The sequence below is a fragment of the Nannospalax galili genome, unplaced genomic scaffold (genome assembly GCF_000622305.1).
Source record: "Nannospalax galili isolate Female #2095 unplaced genomic scaffold, S.galili_v1.0 scaffold204, whole genome shotgun sequence".
NCBI classification, from domain to species: Eukaryota; Metazoa; Chordata; class Mammalia; order Rodentia; family Spalacidae; genus Nannospalax; species Nannospalax galili.
The window spans coordinates 60,254-81,584 of record NW_008350959.1 but is presented as its reverse complement, the minus strand read 5'-3'; the positions used below and the strand labels follow the sequence as shown (position 1 = coordinate 81,584).

General features: G+C 42.3%; 2 protein-coding genes across 2 annotated transcripts in view; both read right to left on the bottom strand.

Moving 5' to 3' along the window:
* Positions 1-1,994: 1,994 nt before the first annotated feature.
* On the bottom strand, positions 1,995-6,329 carry LOC103746008 (uncharacterized protein FLJ45252 homolog). Its single transcript, XM_008848066.2, has 2 exons — positions 6,269-6,329; positions 1,995-3,118 (listed from the first exon to the last, which is right to left on the bottom strand). The coding sequence occupies exons 1-2, from the start codon at positions 6,327-6,329 to the stop codon at positions 1,995-1,997; spliced, it is 1,185 nt and encodes a 394-aa protein (XP_008846288.1).
* A 3,891-nt stretch (positions 6,330-10,220) lies between these two features.
* Positions 10,221-21,331, bottom strand: part of Aak1 (AP2 associated kinase 1) — a gene marked incomplete at its 5' end in the record, with an annotated part of 61,721 nt that continues 50,610 nt past the window's right edge. Inside the window, 5 exon segments of the mRNA XM_008848053.2 lie at positions 10,221-11,902; positions 12,780-12,890; positions 14,835-14,945; positions 16,189-16,290; positions 17,333-17,434. Coding sequence (XP_008846275.1) covers positions 11,808-11,902; positions 12,780-12,890; positions 14,835-14,945; positions 16,189-16,290; positions 17,333-17,434 — 521 coding nt within the window.

Sequence of the window (21,331 nt, the reverse complement as noted above, 5' to 3'; positions counted from 1 at the left end):
TGGTGGAGCTGAGCCCTCAGATAGCAGCCTATGCTGGGGGCCCTGACATACTATCAATTATTCAAGCAGAATACTAGACAGAAAAACATTGAAAAGTAGTCCTTTTTTTTTTTTCTTCTTTCTTTCTTTCTTTCTCTTTAAGAAATACAGGGTCTTACCATGTAGCCCTGGATGACCTGGAACTCACTATGTAGACCAGGCTGGCCTCAAACTCATAGAGATGCACCTGCCTCTGCCTCCCAAGCACTAGGACTAAAGGCATGTGTCAGCACACCAGGCAAAAAGCAGTCATTCTTATGTACTGTCAAGATCCTTGGATTATACTTTTTTAGTGTGAGGGTGGAACCCTGGGCCTTGTGCATGCTAAGCATGTACTCTCCCACTGAGCTGCACCCAAGTCTCTGACTTTTAAAGAAAATCACACCTAGTCAACTTTAGTACAGTCTGGCATGACTTGGATTATTCTTGGATGAATTTTCAATAATTCTTTTTTTGTTCTGTTTTGTTTTTCTGAGACAGGGTCTCAGATAGCTGAAGCTAGCCTCTACCTCCTGACCTGAGTACTTGACCTATAGGAAGGTGCTACCATGCCCAGTTTCCAGTAATTTTTACATCAATAATCTAGTTTGGTACACAACTCTCCAAGCAAGTGGAGGAATTACCAACATGTACTAAAGGCTGTAAGCATTCAGCAGCTATGTACTTGATGCAGATTCTTTCCATTAAACTGGACTTCCTTAGCAGTGGAGCTGTAGACTTTATTTTAAGGCACTAAAAATGAAGGGTATGGAAAAAAAAAAAAAAAAAAAAACCCTAGGAATGAGTCAGAGCTTTCCAGAAATAAAAGACACTAAAAAACACACCTTTTTCATTTTCAAACTTACTTCTCTGGCTCAGGCTTATACTCCTCAAAAAGGCACTGGAGATATATGGGAAGGATATGTAAGTGGGAAACAAATCCTTCACGATTAATGATTTTCATTTCATTTCAAACCCTCATAATTAATGAGTTTCATAATGATGGCACTAAGTCCAGATTTCCACGGCTGGGACAGTAACAAGTGCTCTGATCTCTTTTACTGTTGCTAGGAAGAAACATAGGACAGTTGACCTTTTGGGGGTAGGAGGAGGGGGGTGGTTAAGATATGGTGGCCTGGAACTCAGTATGACATCCAGACTAGGCTCTCTAGCCTCTAACTTGTGGCATTTTCCTGCCTCCACTTCCCAAGTGCTAGGATTACAGGCATGGACTACCATGCCCAGTTTAAGAAAATTAACTTTTCAAAAATCTACTTTAAGCCTCAGTCCAGCAGGATTGCCCTGTATTTTTCAAGAACTTCAAATTTGCCATTATTAAAAAAAAAAAAAAACCTAGATAAAACCAAGGTTCAAGTCAGTTAGGTCAACAGGCTAATTCCAGGAAATGAGTGATTTGATAGTGGAGGTAGGCATGGTGGATTCACCCAAAGGGAAAGTGCACACACACACCTATGCAACTGCAGCTAGTCTAGAACGTGGACGGTGGGAAGGCAGAGTGCCCTTCTCCCATCTGTGCACTCTTTTACATGGCAGAGGATCTGACCAAGAGTATTGAGTCCTGGAGAGATAAATCTTGATCTTTCAATGTGGCAGGAATTACAAGTAGCAGTCTAATATTGCCCCTGCTAACTGGGGACAAAAGAGTCTCCTGGATTTAAAGTTTCGGGGCCAAAAAAAAAAAAAATCAGAATTTTGGGTGTAGGTGGAAGGCCTCTGTGGAGGAAATAGAAGAGCCTACAAGTTCAGAAATTAATATAAACAACAGAAACAAGCATAACTTAAAGGAACTTCAGCTAATTCTTGCTGCAACTCAGCCTGGCGCCAAGTGGCTCTGCACTATGCAGGAGACTGAAAGGGCACAGTGGGGATCATTTCCTCCCTGGAAGGCCAGCCTGGAGTGCTGTGGTGGGAGCTGGTGGGGTAGATAGCAGCAGGCTTCAGGCTGGTCCCTGCTCCTAAGGTTTCTGCTTCCCGGCTTTTGAAGGAAAGGGTGCCAAAGCAAAAGGATCAGGAGTAGGCAGCTCTGTAGTCCTGGGGGTAAGGGGTGTGACAGACACTGAGCCAGCTATGGACTGCTTATTGCTTTGTGAAACGATCTTGTAGGCAGCAATGGGCTGGGCTTCTGGACTTGGTTCTTCTGGGCTATAGTGCCGAGAATATTTGGATAAAGCCTGGGGGAGGAATGGTTTGCCAACTGCTGGGCCTGTGAAGGCTTCTTTCTGGGGCTGTGGTCCTTTGTTTCTGTCATTAGGATGGTCCCCAGATTCCATGGGGGATCCCCTGGGAGAGCTGCTGTCAAGGTGGTCTGCTGTCTGGACAGAGTGGGAGGGGAAACTGACTCGTTGTGTAAAACTAGTCATAGAATACTGAGCCTGGACAGGGGCATACCCAGCCCTGTCGCGGCCCAGGAACAGGGGGACTTCACAGGGCTGGCTGAGGCAGGGCTTGCAGGGCGGCTCCAGGGTAGAGCCCTGCACAGCCATTAACTCCTCCACACCCTTCTTCTTGGTAAAAGGAGCTCTCAAGAACACATCCACTTCCTCTGGTTGGGGAGGAGCCATGCTGCCCTTGGAGACAAATGGGGCTTTGGAGAAAATGTCCATGTCATCTACTGGAACCCGTGAGCTCCTGAAGGGGGCTGTGGCAAAGACATCAGGCTCCCCAAGGCTATCAGAGGCCTGCTGGGTGAGAGGCAGGAACTGATTCTTTTTCCCAGTTTGTGCCCCCTTTACTGGCTCAGAAGACACATCACCAGGTTCAGAGAACAAAGCGGTTCCTCCCAGCTTCCCCTGGGGAGGCCTGCAGCCCTCCTCCTCCTCTTCAGACTCAAGGAGAGGCCGAGACCCACTGCTGTCCAATATGTCGCCCTCCAGGTCAGTCCCCTCCTCCTCACTGCTGTGGAAGGAGCTGTTGCTTGATGGGCCATCTCGGGCCAGGTAGTCAGACTCTAAGCTGTTCTGAGTCTTTGCACCAGGAACTCTGCAGGGATCTGGATAGAGGGTGAGGCCTTTAGTGCCCACAGATTCTTTAAAGTGCTCTACAGTAATTACAGGACAAGGACTGGGCTCTCTTTGGAGACCTAGAAAAGCATAAAATAAAGAATTAATGTGGAAATCAGTTCAGAGCTTTTGGAACATTTAATGGTCAACCGAGGCAGATATATAGTGGGACCAAATAATAGATGTTGTAAATGGAAAAGGAAAAACAAAAAGATAAAAATCAGGCAAGGGAAGTGCACACAGACTGGAACACAACCACCATCTCACACTTCAGATTATGGTAGACACAGTGAACAAGAAAGGTGAAAATGTTAGGCACACAGACATTCAGGGTAACTAGGCAACACTCCTACTTGCAGGCCAGGCATGGACACCTGCTCTACCTGGTTCAGAGCCAACGAAAACAAGCCCAGTCACTCCTCTCCACATACACCACTGTCTGGGGATGAACTCAACTCAGTATCTGGTATGTGCTCTAGCACAGAGGGACAGACCCTCTGACAAGTAGAATGTGCCTGTCAGTAAGGGCACACAAGCAGTACCCACAGAGCACCAGGGTGCCCAATGCAAATACCAAGGGTACTTTCTAAGTCATGCTAGATGAAATCATCTTCAAGTGAAGTTGCCCTAGAATTTTGGTTTTAGTCTCCAAAGCAGCAAAGGTCTACTGCTTAAACGAAGCCAACATTAAGTTCTTTAAGCAGAAGTATTAGTAAACTTCAATATGCTAGCATCTGGCTATGTAGATAGAGGTGCCTCTGGGTGCTCTGGCTTTTAAAATCAAATAGACAATTATCAGAATGCAACAGAGCTTACCTTCCAAGAAATATTAGCAGGTTAGAAGTATGTCATTGGGCACATGTTAGCAAGAGGGTAGGAAAAAGGCATATGTAACTAAGCAAGAAGAATCCAGAAAAGGGATGGGGGACAAACTATCATTTCATCATGGGTCCAAAAAATGAATTACCACTGGAGATTCCCAACCCACCAGGAAAAGCTAAAATGACCCAGAGCCCTAGAAGGGACAGCTCAGAAACTATACAGATGACATTGGCCACCCCTTCCCAGCAACCAGGGTTCTCTCCCTCCTGCCAACCTTGGCTTGCAGGAACTTCTGCCACAAATTGCCCCCCACTAACATTTTTGTGGACTAAGCACACAGAGCACAGCAGAAGCAGCATCAAAATCAGTTTATTGGGAAATAACTTAGCTAGACATTACATTTTGAGTATATATAGAGAGGCCTAAATATTTTATTATAAGATACTGTACAAAAATACGACTTTTCTGAATCCTGTAACTTTTTAGCAGTGCTTCTTTTTAAACAGCTGACACTGAGTATTATTTTCAGAAAAGGTTCTCTCCCCATTTTTATTTCCTTTCTCTAACAGTTTGAGCATTCAGTGAATTCTAACTTCAAACATTAAGTTAAATTCTGTATGGCACAGTGTGGCTTTCTGAATAGTATTTGAAGAGTGTGATTTTGAAGAGAATAAACTTTTCCTTGTATTGTAACTTTCCTCTGTGCAGTTAAATGTTGGGCAGAAGTTGGGAAGAAATGAACATAATACCTTCTTTTTCACAGTGTATGTGGAACCACACAATTCTAATTTCTTGGGCAAGAGAATTGAGATTACATCTATCTCAGAGATACCAAGATGACATTTTCTGAGGGAAAACTGAAACAAAAGGGGTGGGGGTGGGGGGAACAAGCTTTCCAAAATAAAACTCACCAAGTGACATAAGAGGCTCCTAAAAGTCCTTACGTCATTTCCTCTTGTAGAAACAGTTGGTCAAAGTTCTCAGTTGCCAAAATGAAGGCAGAATTTCTCACCTTTCCAATGTTACCCTGAATGCTGGTGTTACTATACTGGCTATGCAGGACAGCAAGGTATCTTTTAGCACAAAGAAATGGAGAATTTAGTCGAGCCAGTGATATAATTCTGGCACTGTACAGACTGATCATCAAAGTGACACTGCTCTGACCTGAGTCAGTGATTCGGGGTAAATGAGACTGAATTCAAAACCAAGTTGTGTGCAGACTGCCAAAGAGCAGCTACATATGGACCCAGAATTCCCACCCCATCCAAACTACTCCTGTCAAAAGCAGGCTTTGAGTCAAGCACCCACCAGAAAACCCACCAACCTGGGGCACCTTCTGTGACTTTCTTGGTGAAAAGTAGCATAAACTATGATTAAAATACCAACAGTTTAGAAAAGTTTGTAGTCACTAAAAGTGCATCTAGTGGAGCTTCCTGAAAAGCCCATCTCACAGCCTTTCCATTCTTCTTGGAGGTGCAGTGTGACTAAGGCAGAGTGATCAAGCCTAGTACTTTAAAGGCCAAAGACGTCTATATGCCTATAAGGAGTTCTGGTGTGGCAACACAGGAAACGAGAGTTAAGAGGAGAGAGTCACATAAAATCTTAGTGGCAGTTGAAGGTTTTGTTGTTGTTGTGTTTGGGGAATATATGAATGTGCTCTTAAAAAGAAAGCATGCTTTTAGAGTGAATAGTCCTTGCATATGGAGACAGCCTTGGCAGAATATGTCTGAAGCAGCCTGCCACTAGAGAGGCAATTTACCTTCATGCCATGGTCCAGTTTCTTTGGTAACTAAGAGCATACACAAGATACCTTGTGACCAAAGAGTTAACAGGGGCTCTCCAGAGGTTTAAGCCCAGAGCATGGCCTCAGTCTGCACAGCGTTCTTGCTTGGAGCCTAAGATAGACATTTTGTTATGATTCTCTCAAACTACGTTATGTCTCTTTTTATTTTAATCTAGCTTAGCACATTGATTTAAGCAAGAAGTCAACACTTTTTTTTTTCATGCTGATGTAGGACCTGTGTGCCAGGTTATTAACTCCACTTTAGTCCATTCTGAGTCTCCAAACTATACAGTTTTCAGTAAGAAGTCATGTGCCCTGGGAATAGCGAGTCAGCAGTATTTTCACTAGCCCCTTTGACTCACAGAGACCAAAATGCAGCATGAGTTGGGGGTGGGTGAATGCTTGGGGATGCCATCTGATTGACAGTGGGAGTCATCAGCGTGCTCTCTAAAGAAGCAAAATCTGAGATTAAAAAAATGTTTTTATTATACTATTTGCTTGTATACAGGCGTGCGGCTGCATGTGTCTGTCTGTCCGTCCATCTGTATGTACAGAGGTGTGTGCATGTGCTGTGGTGTTTGAGTGGGGGGCAGAGGACAATTTGCAGGAGTCAGTCCTCTTCTACCATGCAGGTTCTGGGGATCATACTCAGGGAGGTCATCAGGTACCTTTGCCAGCTGAGCCATATTGCTGGCCCAAAAACCTGAGATTTAAAATTCAGGCTGGATCTTCCTTAGTGTAGTGTGACAGAATTTTACTCTTCTCCATACCGTAAACTGAAATAACAATGACAGGGAACATCAATGACATGAACTTACTCAAGACAGAGAATAATGGCTTGGGGTCTCTCATACAGTTGGGGGCCAAAAGCAAAACATCCCTTGATGAGAACTTCAAAAACGTGTCCTGAGTTGAAATTCAGTGTCTTGGAACCAAACCCAGAAATCAAGGGTTGAGCAGCCGCATGGTTCCCATGACTTTGGCATTCATCATGACCTTCAGCATCTGGTTCTCCCTTGTGGTAGGCAGCTGCAGAAAACCCACAGCTGGACAGGGCCAGCAAGGCTATTGATCCTGTGCTTCTCATGCCCAGGGGCAATTAAAGAGAGCAATTCCTCCCTGGGCATCAAATTGTTCTTGTCAGCCTAGTGTTAAATTAACTGGCCCAGTTGTACTAAAGACTAAATTACAGGAGAACAGCTGCAGATTGGTGCTATTTTAACACCCAGGTCTTTCATTCTTAACCATAAAGGTCTTTCATTCTTGACCATCAGGGTCATGACTCACTAACCCTCAGGAGGTCTCTCACAGGGAGGGGTCCACTCACTAAACCATTCAAAGCCCATCTTCCACAAGTATCCACACTTTTTGTCCACTGGTACTTATGGCTACTCAACAGTGTGCTTAACTCCTTTCTGAAGAAGTGGGTATTCAGTTTCGGGAAACAACAACTACCTTAAGTTATTTACACATCTAAACATGTACTCATTTGAACAGATAAAAGCTTTATTCCTCTGTATGTTTACATAAGAAATTTGTGTACAGGCTTATTTATTTATACAATACTTGCGAAGCAGTGTTCATTTTTCACATTTTTACTGCACAAGATAGCTTCATGTACATTTCCTTGCTTTGCCTCCCTGGGGAGAACAAGCTAAAGACCTAAGGTAAGCATCCACTCAGATGACAGAGTGGGTTCAGGACATGGCATCAAAGTGAGAACCAAGGAAATGATTTCTCTCCTAGCAACTGCCATCCTTTGGTAACTCTGTATACGTTACCTTTATCCAAGAAGCTTCCAGTCCTCACCTTCCGCCCCTTAGTGAAAGGAAAACCCAGGAAAAACTAGATAGATCTTGTTAGAGATTATTTGAAATGGAGGCCATCTGGATTCACTCAGTTCAAGAAAAATAAGGACATCAAACTTTGGGAACATTATCAGTGTGGAAAGGAGAAGCCTAATTTTGCACTTGTACAATGAATCTCTAGAGAAGGATACAGGATAGCTTTGCAATCTCTGAAATGTTTCACTAAACACTGTACTCTGAACATTCTGCCAGGCAGCCTCCAACTTGCTTAATTCAGTGTGCAGGGCGAGCCAGTCATTCATATCCCCCAATGCTATGTTAGCAGCAACAGAGCCCTAATTAATCATTACAGACCAAGAAGGTTGGGAACCCTTGCGACTTCAGCTTGGTCCAAGGTGTCTATAGCATTCATCTGTAAAGCTGAGCAGGGAGCCCCTGTCTCAAGCATCTCCTCACTCCCACTACACTGACGACAGAACTATTTATTCCTGACCTGGGGAAAGTTATGTTGGTTTGAATCAAAATGAACAACTATCTCAGGAGTGTAGGAAATAGGAATTGAAAACAAAAATACTGCATCTTGAGAAAAACAAATCCTTTGGGGGGGGGGTCTTCCAATGATTAGCAATCCAAGTTCTAGAATTTTAATCAGGAAGAGCCAAGTCTGTATCTTGAAATGCCACTGAAAAAGTGCCAACTTTTTCATTATTTTAAAACCTGTATCTTTCAAGTTTCTCAACTATATTATAGATGAGGGGACTAAGACAACCCCTCCCTCAGAGCAGTAGTGAAAGCACTTTCTTGCTATCAGGTCTCTCTAGGATTTTCTGTAGATTTTCACTATCCTCAGTAGTCACCACTCTTCATTACTGGAGTGCTTTTGCTTTTTGGAAGTAGCTCAGTGTTACTCAGAGCGGGGCATTAGAAATGAGATCAAGAAAGAATACTTTCAGATGCTGAGGGAGATGTGCCTGAATAGAGCTGCTGTTCCTGCTGCTTACCACCTTCTGCAATGCTACGTCTAAGGAGGGGAGTTCAAACAAGTCACATGGTGCTAGCTGCCTTGCTAGATCAGTATTAACTTCTCAAACAAAACCAGGTTCCTCTGGAGGGAACATTCAACCAGATGAAAAATTTCTGATATGTCTACCTCAATAAAATAATTGTAATGATTAATACTTCGAAGTGACAGTTTGAACCTTATTTCCTCTAGGACTGTTACAGACTCTGGGAATTGAATTTGATTATCAGGGAAAAACTATCAATTTGTGATGCTTTCTGTTGTTTATTATTTATACACAATTGGGACAAGAACAAACAAAAAATGTACACATTATATTTGCCCAAGTTTGATGGCAAATCCCTAACCATACATGTTAAACTAACAAATTTCCTAATACTGATTTATTGGACTAGGTAAGGTTGTATGTATAAATTATAGAAGGAAAATCTATATTCAAACATTTGATGATAAAGATTTTTATTCAGGTAACCAGCAAGTAACAACTAGGTTAGTAATTGCCCATCCTAATCCTCTGCCGTGCAAATGCTGGAGAACGTTACAGGGACGGCAGGAACACAGAAGCTACCCAAAGGACGTCAGGACTATATAATCCTTCATAGTCCTTCCAAATACAAGAGCATACTCTTACAATGCTATGCTTCTCCATCTCAGGCATCACTTGTCCAAACCCACCCTTGTAAATAACCAACAGCAGTTATGAGCAGTAAAATGCCTGTTTAAGGATTCAGGCCAGGTTCTGCGCTGCATGAGGTCCCAGGAGGCCTGAGCTGCCCAGACCCTTCTTTTACCACCCTGCCTTCATCAGCTCAGGCCCACACCTGTGAAATGAAGCAAATGGATTAGCATGCTGGCTCTGCAGCCCCATTTGTTCCGTTTTGTTTCATGGTCTCCAGTTACTACACATCATCCTCTTCTCAAGTCAGTCTCTCAGCTTCAGAACGATGCTAGACTACCTGATTACAAGCCACTAGTTTGTATTCCTCAACAGAAAAGCAGCTCTGCCCTTCAAAGCCTTACTCCTGAAGAATAAGCCCAGGTCTCCTGTTATTACCTCACCCAGGCTTTACCATCTTCCTTGGCTAGAGTCTGCTTTCATTAGAGTCTCTATTAAGCCTTATTGAGCCAAATGACTATACAATGTATCTCAATGTAATTACGCGTGACGCACAAAAGAAAAGTTCAGAGCCACTTAACCTAATTTCTAATCTGCACTCTTCATAGTCTCAATTAAATTGTGAAAGTAGACATTTCATTATATTTCTAACAAGTATGCATGAAAAAAAACCCAAATATGAAAACAGAGAACCAGAACATTATCCTTATTTAAAAATAAACATTTCCTTCATTAGTTTATACATTCTTCCTGGGTCCAGGAAAGACGACACAATTCTGCTCCACAGCCATCTCCCTGTCCACAAAGGGGTAAACCAAGTCCTGCTTCCCTGCAGCCCACTCTGGAGAGCTCTTCGTGTCACCTCCTTCATCCTTGGCAGCACACTGTGCTCCTGGCTGTGGAAACGATCTCTTCTCCTAGCAGAGGCCTTTCCTCAGCTCATTCAGCTGGCACAGGAAGTACTTAAAGTCAGAAGGAAGACTGAGTGTCCACTCTTCCTGCTGTCACTGCTGCGGGCAAAGGTGACCCTCCAGAGGACAGTGCTTGCAGGCTCCAGCTGCTGCTCGCCCCCACCCCTTAAAGTGCAAACGTGAGGAAGAAGAAACAAAGTACTAGATAGAGAACAAGCAAATGGACTTGGAATTTTATTTATACAAATCTGATGAACTCAGAGTTTCCCTTTTGATCCTGGACAATGACACGCAAGAAAGAGAACAAGGAGGTTCTCTGTGCCCACTCCTTTTCAAAAGGATGGTTTTTATGAAAGTGCTTTCCACATAAGGAAATGAAATACACCTTAATGAGTAAGTACACAGAGGGTGATTATGAGGCATGTTGTAGGTGAGTGCAGGGGCCTTTATTTATTCTATGAACAATAGTCTAAGGTTACTGAAGAACTACTTTTTGTTTGTTCTTTTAAATCTAGGAAGCCAAGGAAAGCCAACTGAACATATTCCATTGGCCTTCAATTTAAACACCAGAGAGAAGGTAAGTAGCCACAGTCAAATTGTGCCCAGCACACTTATTTCTGATTATCTGAAAATAAACAACATGCTTGTTCTACAGAAACAGGGGACCTGCTGTAAGCTTAGAGCAAGACATACAATCTACTCAAAATAATTTCCATATGTTACACTGTGTGGTTGCTGTATGGTTATACAAGGGAAAGAGATCAAAACCCTGTACAGACACCTGATATCGACTTAAAATGCCAAGTGGAAACAGAACTATTCAGCATCTTCATTTATACACAATTTACAATATTTGATTCAAAATAAAAATCACAAGAAAAATACATCTGTTTCTGCTACAATTCCTTCCCTTCCCCATCCACCCCCCAGTGAAAAGTCTTCTAGTAAAAGGTATCATATTCCCACCACTGTCTTGTTTTGGTCTAATTCTGTAATCCTGGCTTGGGCCAGGTAACAATGAAATGGAATGGCAAGGCTTGGATTTATATAACATACACATTTAATCCAACGACCTCAAGTTCTTGCAGTCACGCCTCCAGATTTGAGAATTCATGATTCAATGAAAGCCAGAAAGCTAGACAGATGCTGGTCAGGTTGCATGGGGCATTAGACCCCTTGGCTCAGCCTATGACCAAACAAGGTCAAAGGTCAGCTACAGCTGAGTGCAATCTTTCATCACAAACACGCTCTATCGATCAGTGTTGCCCTTGCTTAAACTGCATACTCCTCTCCAGGCTTCTACCTGAAGGTAAGATGAGCTATAGCCTCCATGTCCTCCTGATACCGCATCAGGATGAAAAGCAAGAATGAACACGCATTCATCAGCATCTGGCCCTGGAGATGGGCTGCACAATTGACTTAGGGGCCATTCCTAGCAAGAGTGAGACCAAGTGCCAGTCACCAGGTTCAGTGACAGTCAAGCTTCTGTGAGTGGATTCCAGTAGAGGTGAAGCTCAGGGCAGCTAGCGCTTGAATTAAGATAATGCTACTGAAGATGGGGAATGAGAAAACACAGCAAACTAACAGGAAGAGTCAGCCACGGAATGTATCTGGAGGGTCAGAGTGATTTTTCTTTCCTTATCGTTTCTACAGGAGAAGGCAAGGGGGAGGAGAAAAGGGCTTCAGGACCCCTTATTTGCAGATTAAAAAAAAAACAAAAACAAAACCTCATTTTCCTCATAACTCCGTAATGAAAATGTGTATTACGGCATGAAGTTTACAGAATTGCATCTGCTACTGGATCTCGGCTACAGGTCTATGAGCTGATCCACCAGCAGCAAAGACCTGGCTAGGTTGGGAAGACTGGACTCAGAGCTCCCACTGCTGTTTCTAGAGTGCCCACCTAGAAGTGGAGAGATAGGAATTCAGTATAAAACACATAGGGTTAGGGTTAGATGTGCAGAGCAAGCAAAGTAGAGAGAGAGAGAGAGAGAGAGAGAGAGAGAGAGAGAGAGAGAGAGAGAGAGAGAAAGAAAGAGAGAGACCTAGAGAAGCAACATTTTACATTAAAAAAAATCTTACATGCTGATTTCTAAACTTAACAATTAGCTAGCCGGAACTACTCCCACCGAAAGGTCACTCCATGCACACTGTAGCAGAGGCAGGACACTACAGTGATGCCACTGGATTCAAATGAACATTTGCCTGAGAACTGCTGGCTACACACTAGCCTCCTACCAACACTGAGCCATCTCCACAAGAAAGTAAAAATAAATGTCTGCTCTGGGGACACTGCAGTAAGAACATGATTTTAAAAATAAATAGCTGGTGCTACGGCATTTAGTGTTTTGTGCATGATCAAGTGATTCTAATGTACCCAAGAGGAAAAGGGATGCTCCATAATGTCTACAGGTGTGGCAGGTACCATAGCACCACTGTTAGCTTTGGGGAAGAAAATTTATTACAGATTGTTCTAATCATGATAAAAGTGCTAAATGCTTCTGACATACACCTTCAGCGTCCTATTGACTGAGGAGCACTTTCTTTTTGACTTGGAACTTTGTAAAAAAGTAACTCATCTCCAAATAAATCCCATCGTCAATGAAGCTTTAAGCTTCATATATCAGCATCTCTCCTTGCTGGTCCAGCCCACACTGACTGCCATCACAGTGTCTTTCAACAAATGGTGATGCTCCTGTCCACTATGCGAGGTAGAGACATTCTTACTATTTTGATGAGAACTGATATTAACTTCTTCTCTTTTCCCCAGCCTTTCTTACCTTGTGGATTTTTGGTTATCAGTACAGGAATAGGGTCAAACTCATCTTCTGCCACCTTTTCCGAGCCCTCGGGGACATGGAAAGCTGAGATGAGATTGCTATCTCCTGCAGCTTAATGCAGAAAGCAAGCACACAAGCAGAGACAACAGAAGAGATTAGAAACAGGAGGGCAGCAAAAAGTCACCAAGCCTTCAGCTACAAACTACCACTGTTCTTAAAGATGAAAGTACTTATTTTTCTGAGTTGAAATAAAAGTAGCAAACTGGAAAATACAGACATAGAAGGAAAAAAAGCTTAAGAATTAACCATTGTAAGTGATTAAGAAGGGTCATGAGAAGAATTCTTTGTATTATGTAAAAGACCATAACTATAATTGTGAAGTATCTCTCTAACCAATGTCACTAATCTTTACTGAGTGAACAGAGGCCTAGCTAACAACACTTGAAAAACTAAAAACCTGGGGTCAGAGAAGAGAGAGAAGCAACCATGTATGGCTGGGACACAGTTCAGTGGCAGAGTATGCCTTTAGCAAGTACAAGGCCTTAGGTTTGATCCCAGCACCCTAAACCTCAAAACCAACAACCAAAGAGAAGTAACCAGTTCACAAAATGATAGAATGTGTGAACTGCAGAGAAGCCACAAGCCTCATTAGGGAAAGCCATAAAGCCCTTAAAGTGGCCAAGTAGCCCAAAATGGGCAGGCTGGGCTTGCTCAAGCCTTATCAACAGGTTACTCCCTGGACTGAGAGAGACTTTATGGAACCCATTTGTCTCCTTTAGTGCTATAGATTAACTCACCCACTTGCCTGAGAAAATAATCTTGGGAGAAGAGACCCTGAAGGACACCAGACCCTGACTCAGAGTTGGACTGTGTGCAGGAAAGTTCCCTATATAAGTCCAGGCTGCTCCCCCTTTTGATGTAGATACCCTCATTCCTCAGAAGGGTTTATCAGCCTTTGCTGGGTTCCTGAACAAAGGGAGCACATTCCTTGCCTGTTGTAGGTCTGGCTCTGACTCTTATTTCTAAACTTTAAACTCCTTCCTTTTTCTGCTCTCCTAAACCTAACACAAAAGGCAAGCGAAATACTTCTGGAAAGACTCGTTGCTCTGTGACTGGGACAAAAGAAAAAAAAAAAATTTAAACAACCCAGAACATTGACACCTCTAGCACAAGTCTGTTATAATACTCTCCATTCTAACTAAAGCTAGTTCCCAGTACGTGCTAGCTGGGCGCTTATTCTGCAGGCAATGCTTATCTGTGGTTATACATTGCTGCCAACACACCCCTGCCAGACATCCATTGTCTGAACAGGTAACTTCCTTTACCAACTATAAAATAATTCCCATCCATTACCACTACCACCCATAAGCTTACCATTCTTATCCATCTCTGAGGGCTTCCAAAAAAAAAGAAAGGGCTTAGGCTGATCCTTTTCTATCATTTCTCAAGCACAAAAGCAAACTTGCCTACACATGGCAAGCCATCCCCATCACAGACCTCAGACCTCAATCCAAGCTACTTTGCCCACAGAATCTCAAACCAGACCAATCCAAGACTAAGAAGTGAAAATAGCAGGCCAGAAAGAGAAACCCAGCAATCAACTATGACTTAAGTATAAACTAAAATTCAAAACTTTTACAAGTTCAACCTTTGAGGACTGACTTTTGAGGAATATGTTTCTTTATATTCAAAAACCCTGAATCAGAGCTGATTAAATGACTTCACTTAATAAGGTCAACACGTTTCATATTAACAGTTGGCTCAACCATCTATTTGACTGACCCTTAAGGTATATGGCTCTCAAAAGTAACATGGAATATCTGTATCCCAGTTCTGGACAGAAAGTGACCCCTTCACCAGCCTGTAGTTTCTAAGACCTACTAAATATTCAGAGAAGAATTGCAATGATAACTAAGAGTACAAACCCATGTTTTCCATATAAAGTGGTAGTTTGAACTTTATTAGCAAAGACTTTTGACAAGGGGCACTTTCTAGGACCTGTTCAGTTTTTCTCTTCAGGGTTATATATGGGCCCAAGAAGAAGAAAGAATTTACCTTTGTGGGCAGGAGCAGAGATTGCTATGGGGGCAAACTCTTCCAGAAGGTCAGCAGTAGGGTTAGAAAGTAGAGAGCAGTCAAGTAGAGAGTCTTCCCCAGTGAGAGAGTCTGAGTCCAGTTACCAGCATCCCAAGCAATGATGGCATTAAACAGCATACAACAATATTGTGAGGTTATGTCTTGGCTTTTAAATTATTGTATTTACAAGCCATACATACAAGCCAAGGAGCAGAAAGAAAAATCAAAAGAAAAAGGTAAAGCCCTCAGGACTTTTAACCACATAAAAATATATTTCTAGATTCATCTTAGCATTAACTTATAAATATAGGAATTACCTCAGAAGTTGCTGGTTAAACAAGTCCGTGATTTAAAAACCTATATAACTTAACGACTCAAGTCTCAGTAAATACCATTTGAGAAAAGGACTTTGTAACTAGAGTTTCACTTAAATCTCCCCCCAGTCAGGAAAAAAGTTACTACACAGGGAGGTACTAAACTTGATCAAGGGCTGACCTTAGCTTGCCATTAGTAACCTGATGAGATTAAACAGCACCCTCTACTGCTCTCCCCAGTTTCCATTTAAAATACCTCCTACTAGTATTCTTTAACTCTGAATTCTCCTATGAACATAGTGTGTGCTTTTAGGTGAAATTCAGGGATGAATCATCTGAGCAGAAAGTGTTTCCTGGGAGAAAGCATCACCTTTGGGGTGAATTTTTCCATCTGCATCAGTTTATCATGCCAGACAATCAGAAAACTTTATCAAAGTAATCAGAATTCGTTAAAAATGAATGCAGTCAGATTTGTTTTATGGGCAGTAAAGGAGTTGTACTAAGACCAAATTTTTCAAATGTCAGCAAAAGCAATATTGGATCCGAAGATTTCAGCTTTGCCTACAAGTAAGGAGAAAATCAACCCAAGATGATAAAGTCCTGAGCTGAAGAATGTCAATAGGAATGAGGCAAGGTCCACAAATTTAAGTGTCTACCGACACAGTATGTGTCTGGGAGTGGGAGGGGGCAATGCCTGCTTAATGTAGTTGGAGGGGTGAAGGCAACCCTACATCTAAGCAGAGATCTGCTAAAGAGGTGGTGGCAAAGAATTCTGAATAAAGAAATTTTGTAACCAGGGCAAGCCCAGAGGTCACTCTAAGAACACAGATCCAAAAAGCACTCAGTTCTTTAGCAGAACATATGCTCAACACTGGAAGCCAAGCTGAAGTACAATTTACAATATCCATTGTAGAACTAACCAGGTGGCACATAAATGGAGTCTCATCTGTCACAGGCTGGAAGCCCAACTCAGAGGCTCCACCCTCACCAGCACTGCAGTTACTGGGACCCTGACTGACCTGTGCGGTTCGAGGTCACTGACTCCGTCTGAGATGGGAGGCGCTGGGCAACAGGAGGCTCCAGTCCAGGTATGAGACTCTCAACAGCAACATCGGCTTTTTCTTTTTTATAACGGCATTAAGAACAGAGAGGAAAGGGTAAGGGGAGGAAGGAGATGTCAGCAGCTGTTCAGGACATTCTGTGAAGGCTTGCTTCCACAGACCTTAGGCAAGCGGCAAAGCATAGCCAGAGCCTTATTTCTACAGCTGTATCTTGGCTTCCCTGATTGAGCATGCATGAGCAAGGCTAGTTAGCAGTCCACCTCCATAACCACCAGCTCTTACAAATAAAGATGGGTATGAGCCACTCTCCAGCTGCAAATTTCTTCTATACCAGAAATATTGGCTTACATCTGTAATCTAACCACTAGGGAGGCTGAGGTAAGAAGATCACTATGAGTTCAAGGCCAGCCTGGGATATATACACCTTCATTCATCATTAGTTTGGGTAATTTTGCCTTTCTCACTTGGTATGAACATCCTCTAATTTAATACAAAAGTCTCAAATTCACCCTACCCCATGCCATGATGAAGCGGGTTTCAATGTCTCTAGTTGGAAGCCTATCTTTCTGTGGGGTCATGGCATTCCTAAGTTCTAGCACTTTTTGTTCAAAGACATTATGATACTTCAAATGGCTGAGCCCTTCAAGAGATCAGAGACATTTTGTAGATTTTACTTATCAAGCACAGGAAATGTAATCAAATATAGACCAAGACCCTGCTCTAGTGTAATCATGGGGCTTGACCAGGCAAAGACTCCCTGTTAAGGTATTTGTTACATGCACTGACTTCTAATGAAAAATCTGTTTAAGTCTATTAAGTCCAGTGATGCTTTGGTTGAGTCAGAAACCAACTGTTGCCATATTCCTCCTTACATACTCAATTACTAGAGAAATCACAGGACATTAATAAAGGCCAGAGTTACAGTGTTGTGCCCATGGAAAGCAGATGAAGACACTTCATTTGAAGTAGTGGGAAGGAATAAAATTCTTGGCTCTTTAGCAACAGACACAAGAGCCAGGCAGCCTCCGGGCAGGTCTGCTCCTCCCCAGGGCTATCCCTCCCACATACAACAGGCACAACTGAAAACAGATGGTGACTTTACCAATCACAGCATCAGAAGTGCTGCCGAAAGGATCTGTCATAGGCAAGAGGTCAGGAAGCAGAAGAGAAGTGTCAGGAGATTTGAGTCCCTCAATTAGTTTTTCTAGGTTGGGAGAGAAGGAGAGGAAAAGAAAAAGAAAAATGCAATATGATCTTAAAGCAAGTGGATCATTTACTGTTTTTCATGCAAACACAGTTTAGGACTCAACATTTAGTACCGATTCACCATAAAAATGAATACCATTAGTCTCTTGTTAACAATAGGCTTTCCAGAGCTGGCAAGATGGTTCAGCAGGTCAAGGTGCTTGATACCAAGCACAACAAACTAAGCTGTATCCCTGGACTTACACGGTGGAAGGAGAGAATTGACACCCACAAGTTGTCCCTTGACTTCTACACACACACACACACACACACAGAGTAAATAAATGTGATTAAAACAAATGTGATTAACCAAATTTAAAGGTTAAAAGGCTATTTCCCCAAGTGAAGTGGCCACTTTGTAGGACCCTTAGGACATAGTCCTTGGGTTTGCTTATCACTGGTTTTTACTTGAAGAATAATTTACATATGATAAACATCACTAATTTTAAGTGCATAATGTGGTAAATTTTGGCAAATTTATATATTCACATAATCATCACTGAAGTGATGATATAGACTATTTCTGACACTTTCAACAATTCTCCTGTGCCCCTGTATAGTAAGTGCATCATCCCACCACAGACTTGGCAACAGTGAACTTGCTTTCTGTCTATATAGTTTTGCCTTTTCCTGGTTTTTCTTTCTTCCAAAGACAGGGACTCATGTAGTCCTGGCCTCCAACTTGCTATATAGTTAAAGATAACCTTGAACTTCTAATCTTTAATCTTTCTGTCTCTACCTACCCAGTACTGGGATTAGAGGCATGTGTCACCATGCCTGTTTTATGGGATGTGGTGGATTGAACCCAGGACCTGGTAGATGCTAAGTAAGCACTCTAGCAGCTGAGCTACATTCCAAGCCCCAGAATTTCCATCTTAAATTGAACCATATAGTGTCAGAATTCCTTCTCTTAGCACAGTACTTCTGATAATCATCCATGCTGCAGCCTGTCTCAGTAGCTATCCTGCCATATTGCTGAGTGATTCTCTATAGTGGAGATGTGCCACTTTGTTGATTTAGTCACCAACTGATAGACATTTGTTTTGTTCCAGTATTTTCTTATTAATATTTGCATAAGTATCTGTGTATTCATTTCCTAGATTTTTCAACTTATTTTTTTAACTTGCTTAGAAATAGTTTATAATTCACCAACAAACCCATTTTAGCCTTGACTAAGTCAACTTCAACACTCACCTACTGTCTCCTGACTGTACACCTATACAACAGCATTCTGACTTCTGTCAGTTGTGTAACAGGTACTCAGAAACTCCTCACTTGGGTCTGAGGTAACCTTAAAAGCAGGATGAAAGCCTGGCATCTCTGCTTTCATTTTGTATCTATCTCTTTTACCTTGGGTTAGAGCCTTGTTTGGCTCTGCATGTATGCATGTTAATCCTCAAAGGAGTGTCTATCTAAAAACTAATGAGACACGGTTGATTGCCCTAAGCTCCCTAAATTTACCTACCATCTCATCCTACTTCAAGGCTGAAAGTACAAACACATCAGTAACTGTCTTACTGTCGGCTTTTACTAGGTCCTGTTCGGATCCCTCAGGTCTCTAGAAACTTCCATTCACTGTCCTAGTTTTACAGGAACAGAGATCACCCCAGGATGAGCTCACCCCTAAATGGGACAATTACTCCATTATGGAAACTGAGGTTGCCCACCTCACTAAGCAGGAACAATCACCTCGTGCCTCAGAAGCAATAAGGACTTCTATAGTAGCCCTAGATTTCTTATCCACTTCCCCATGTCTTTGAGCTTGCATAGGGCTTGTGCATGTTGTCACCAATGCTATGAGTTCATATGAGTAACTGACCAGCTATCTGGAAGACTCTGTTTCCTTGTGGTCATCCACCTCCCTCTGGCTCTTACAATCTTTCCACCTCCTCTTCCACAATAATTCCTGAGCCTTGGAAGGCAGAGGTTTGAAACAGGTGTCCTATTCAAGGATAAGAACTTTGTGGATTCTAGTTCTCTGCACATTGGCCAACCATGGGTTTCTGTATTAATCATCATCTGTTTCATATGGAAACTTCTCTGATGAAGCTGAGAGATGATCTTGGTCATACCACACCTTGGCATATACTCAATGGACTCATCCTACAGAGATACTTGCATAGCCATGTTGGTTGCTGCTCTTTTCACAATAGTTAAGAAATTGAAACAACCTGATGGATACTAAAAATGTAGTACACATACACAACGGGGTAAAGAAAAACAAAATTGGGGCTGGAAAGATGGCTCAGTGGTTAAGAACACTGGTTGTTCTTGCAGAAGACCCAGGTTCGAATCCTAGCACCCACATGGCAGCAAACAACTGTCCGTAACTCCAGTCCCAGGGGAGCCAACAGCCTCTTCTGACCTCCGTGGGCATTGCATGACACGGGTGCACTTACCTACAGGCAGGCAATACATGCATACACATAAAATAAAAGAAATAAGTAAAAAGTTAAAAAAAAAGAAAAACAAAATTGTGAAATTGCAGATAAATGGATGGAACTAGAAATGTTATATTACGTAAAGGAATAAAGACTCAGAAAAACCAGGGACATATGTTCTCTCTTATTTGTGGATCTTAGTTCCAAATCCCTAAATGTGAGTATATATCCTGATATAACCACAAAAGCCAGGAAAATAGAAAGGTACTATGGGGATTACAGGAAAGAAAGAGCTTGAGAGAGGAGGATAGTCGGAGACAGATATAAGTAGGAAGAGGAAATGGGGAAAGGGGAGTACTTTAACTGGGGAGGGAGTAGTGAGAGTTATGGGGGGGGGCGGTAAGAGGAGAGATAATGTTTAGATGGTATGAAAAGCCAGAGGGAAATGTATTAGTTCAAAGTCCTACTGGAAAATACACATTCTCTCTCTCTCTCTCTCTCCATATCCATATATATATATATATATATATATATATATATATATATATATACACATGTGCATATAACAAAAACCACAGTGCTGGGCAGGAGAAACCTCCCTTCAAGTTGTTGGTCAGGGTGGTTTAAGAGACTCCCAAAATAACACAAGCTATTGCCACAGTCCTTGACTGCTTCCCAGAACTTGAAGGTAACACCCTATTGCTGAAGACAGGCCATACTTTGGACATAGGACTTGAAGCAATTGAGCTGAAACTGACCTAGAAGTCTCCTACCCTAGACTAGCTCTCATGGTATCCAAGGATACTATACAAGCTACCAAGGGTTGGGGGGGAATCAATCAATGGACCTACCCAGCTGTAAAGTCTAATAAACAACTGGCCCAGTAAACTATCACTACTGGTGCACTAGTGGCATTACCTTGGGGGTAATCAACAGCTATCTAATTGGAATTAAGGCCCATGCAAAGGGAGGGAACTCATGTTTAGTACTGTAAACGTAGCCAAATACACATGGTGGAGAGGTCAGAGATCCTAGGGAAAAACCTACTTTTGCCAAATCCCTAGACCAATGTAATTTCTAACTTTATTCTAATATGTATCCTCATATTTACAGACAAGGGTACCTTTTACTCCTCATCAAAGAAGCTTCTTTTTACAACAGATGGAAACTATTACAGAGTTCCAGAACTGGTCAAACACAGAGAGTAAGTGTTTGTGAAATCCTTAACCCTAAATGGCATATATTCAATGCAACCTCTACATATAGGATCAACACTTTGCTTGCTTTTTAAAGGATGAGTAGAAGGACCTAAAATTTGTTGGGGGAAATCACTGATTTCCCACCCCCATCACACTTCTGGCCTAGAATTCTGCTTATAGTTTCATCTCCGAGATTCACTTAAGTCTAAAGATGGATCACTGGTGTCCTATTCAAGGAGAAGAACTTTGTGGATTCTAGTTCTTTGTGGGGCAAAG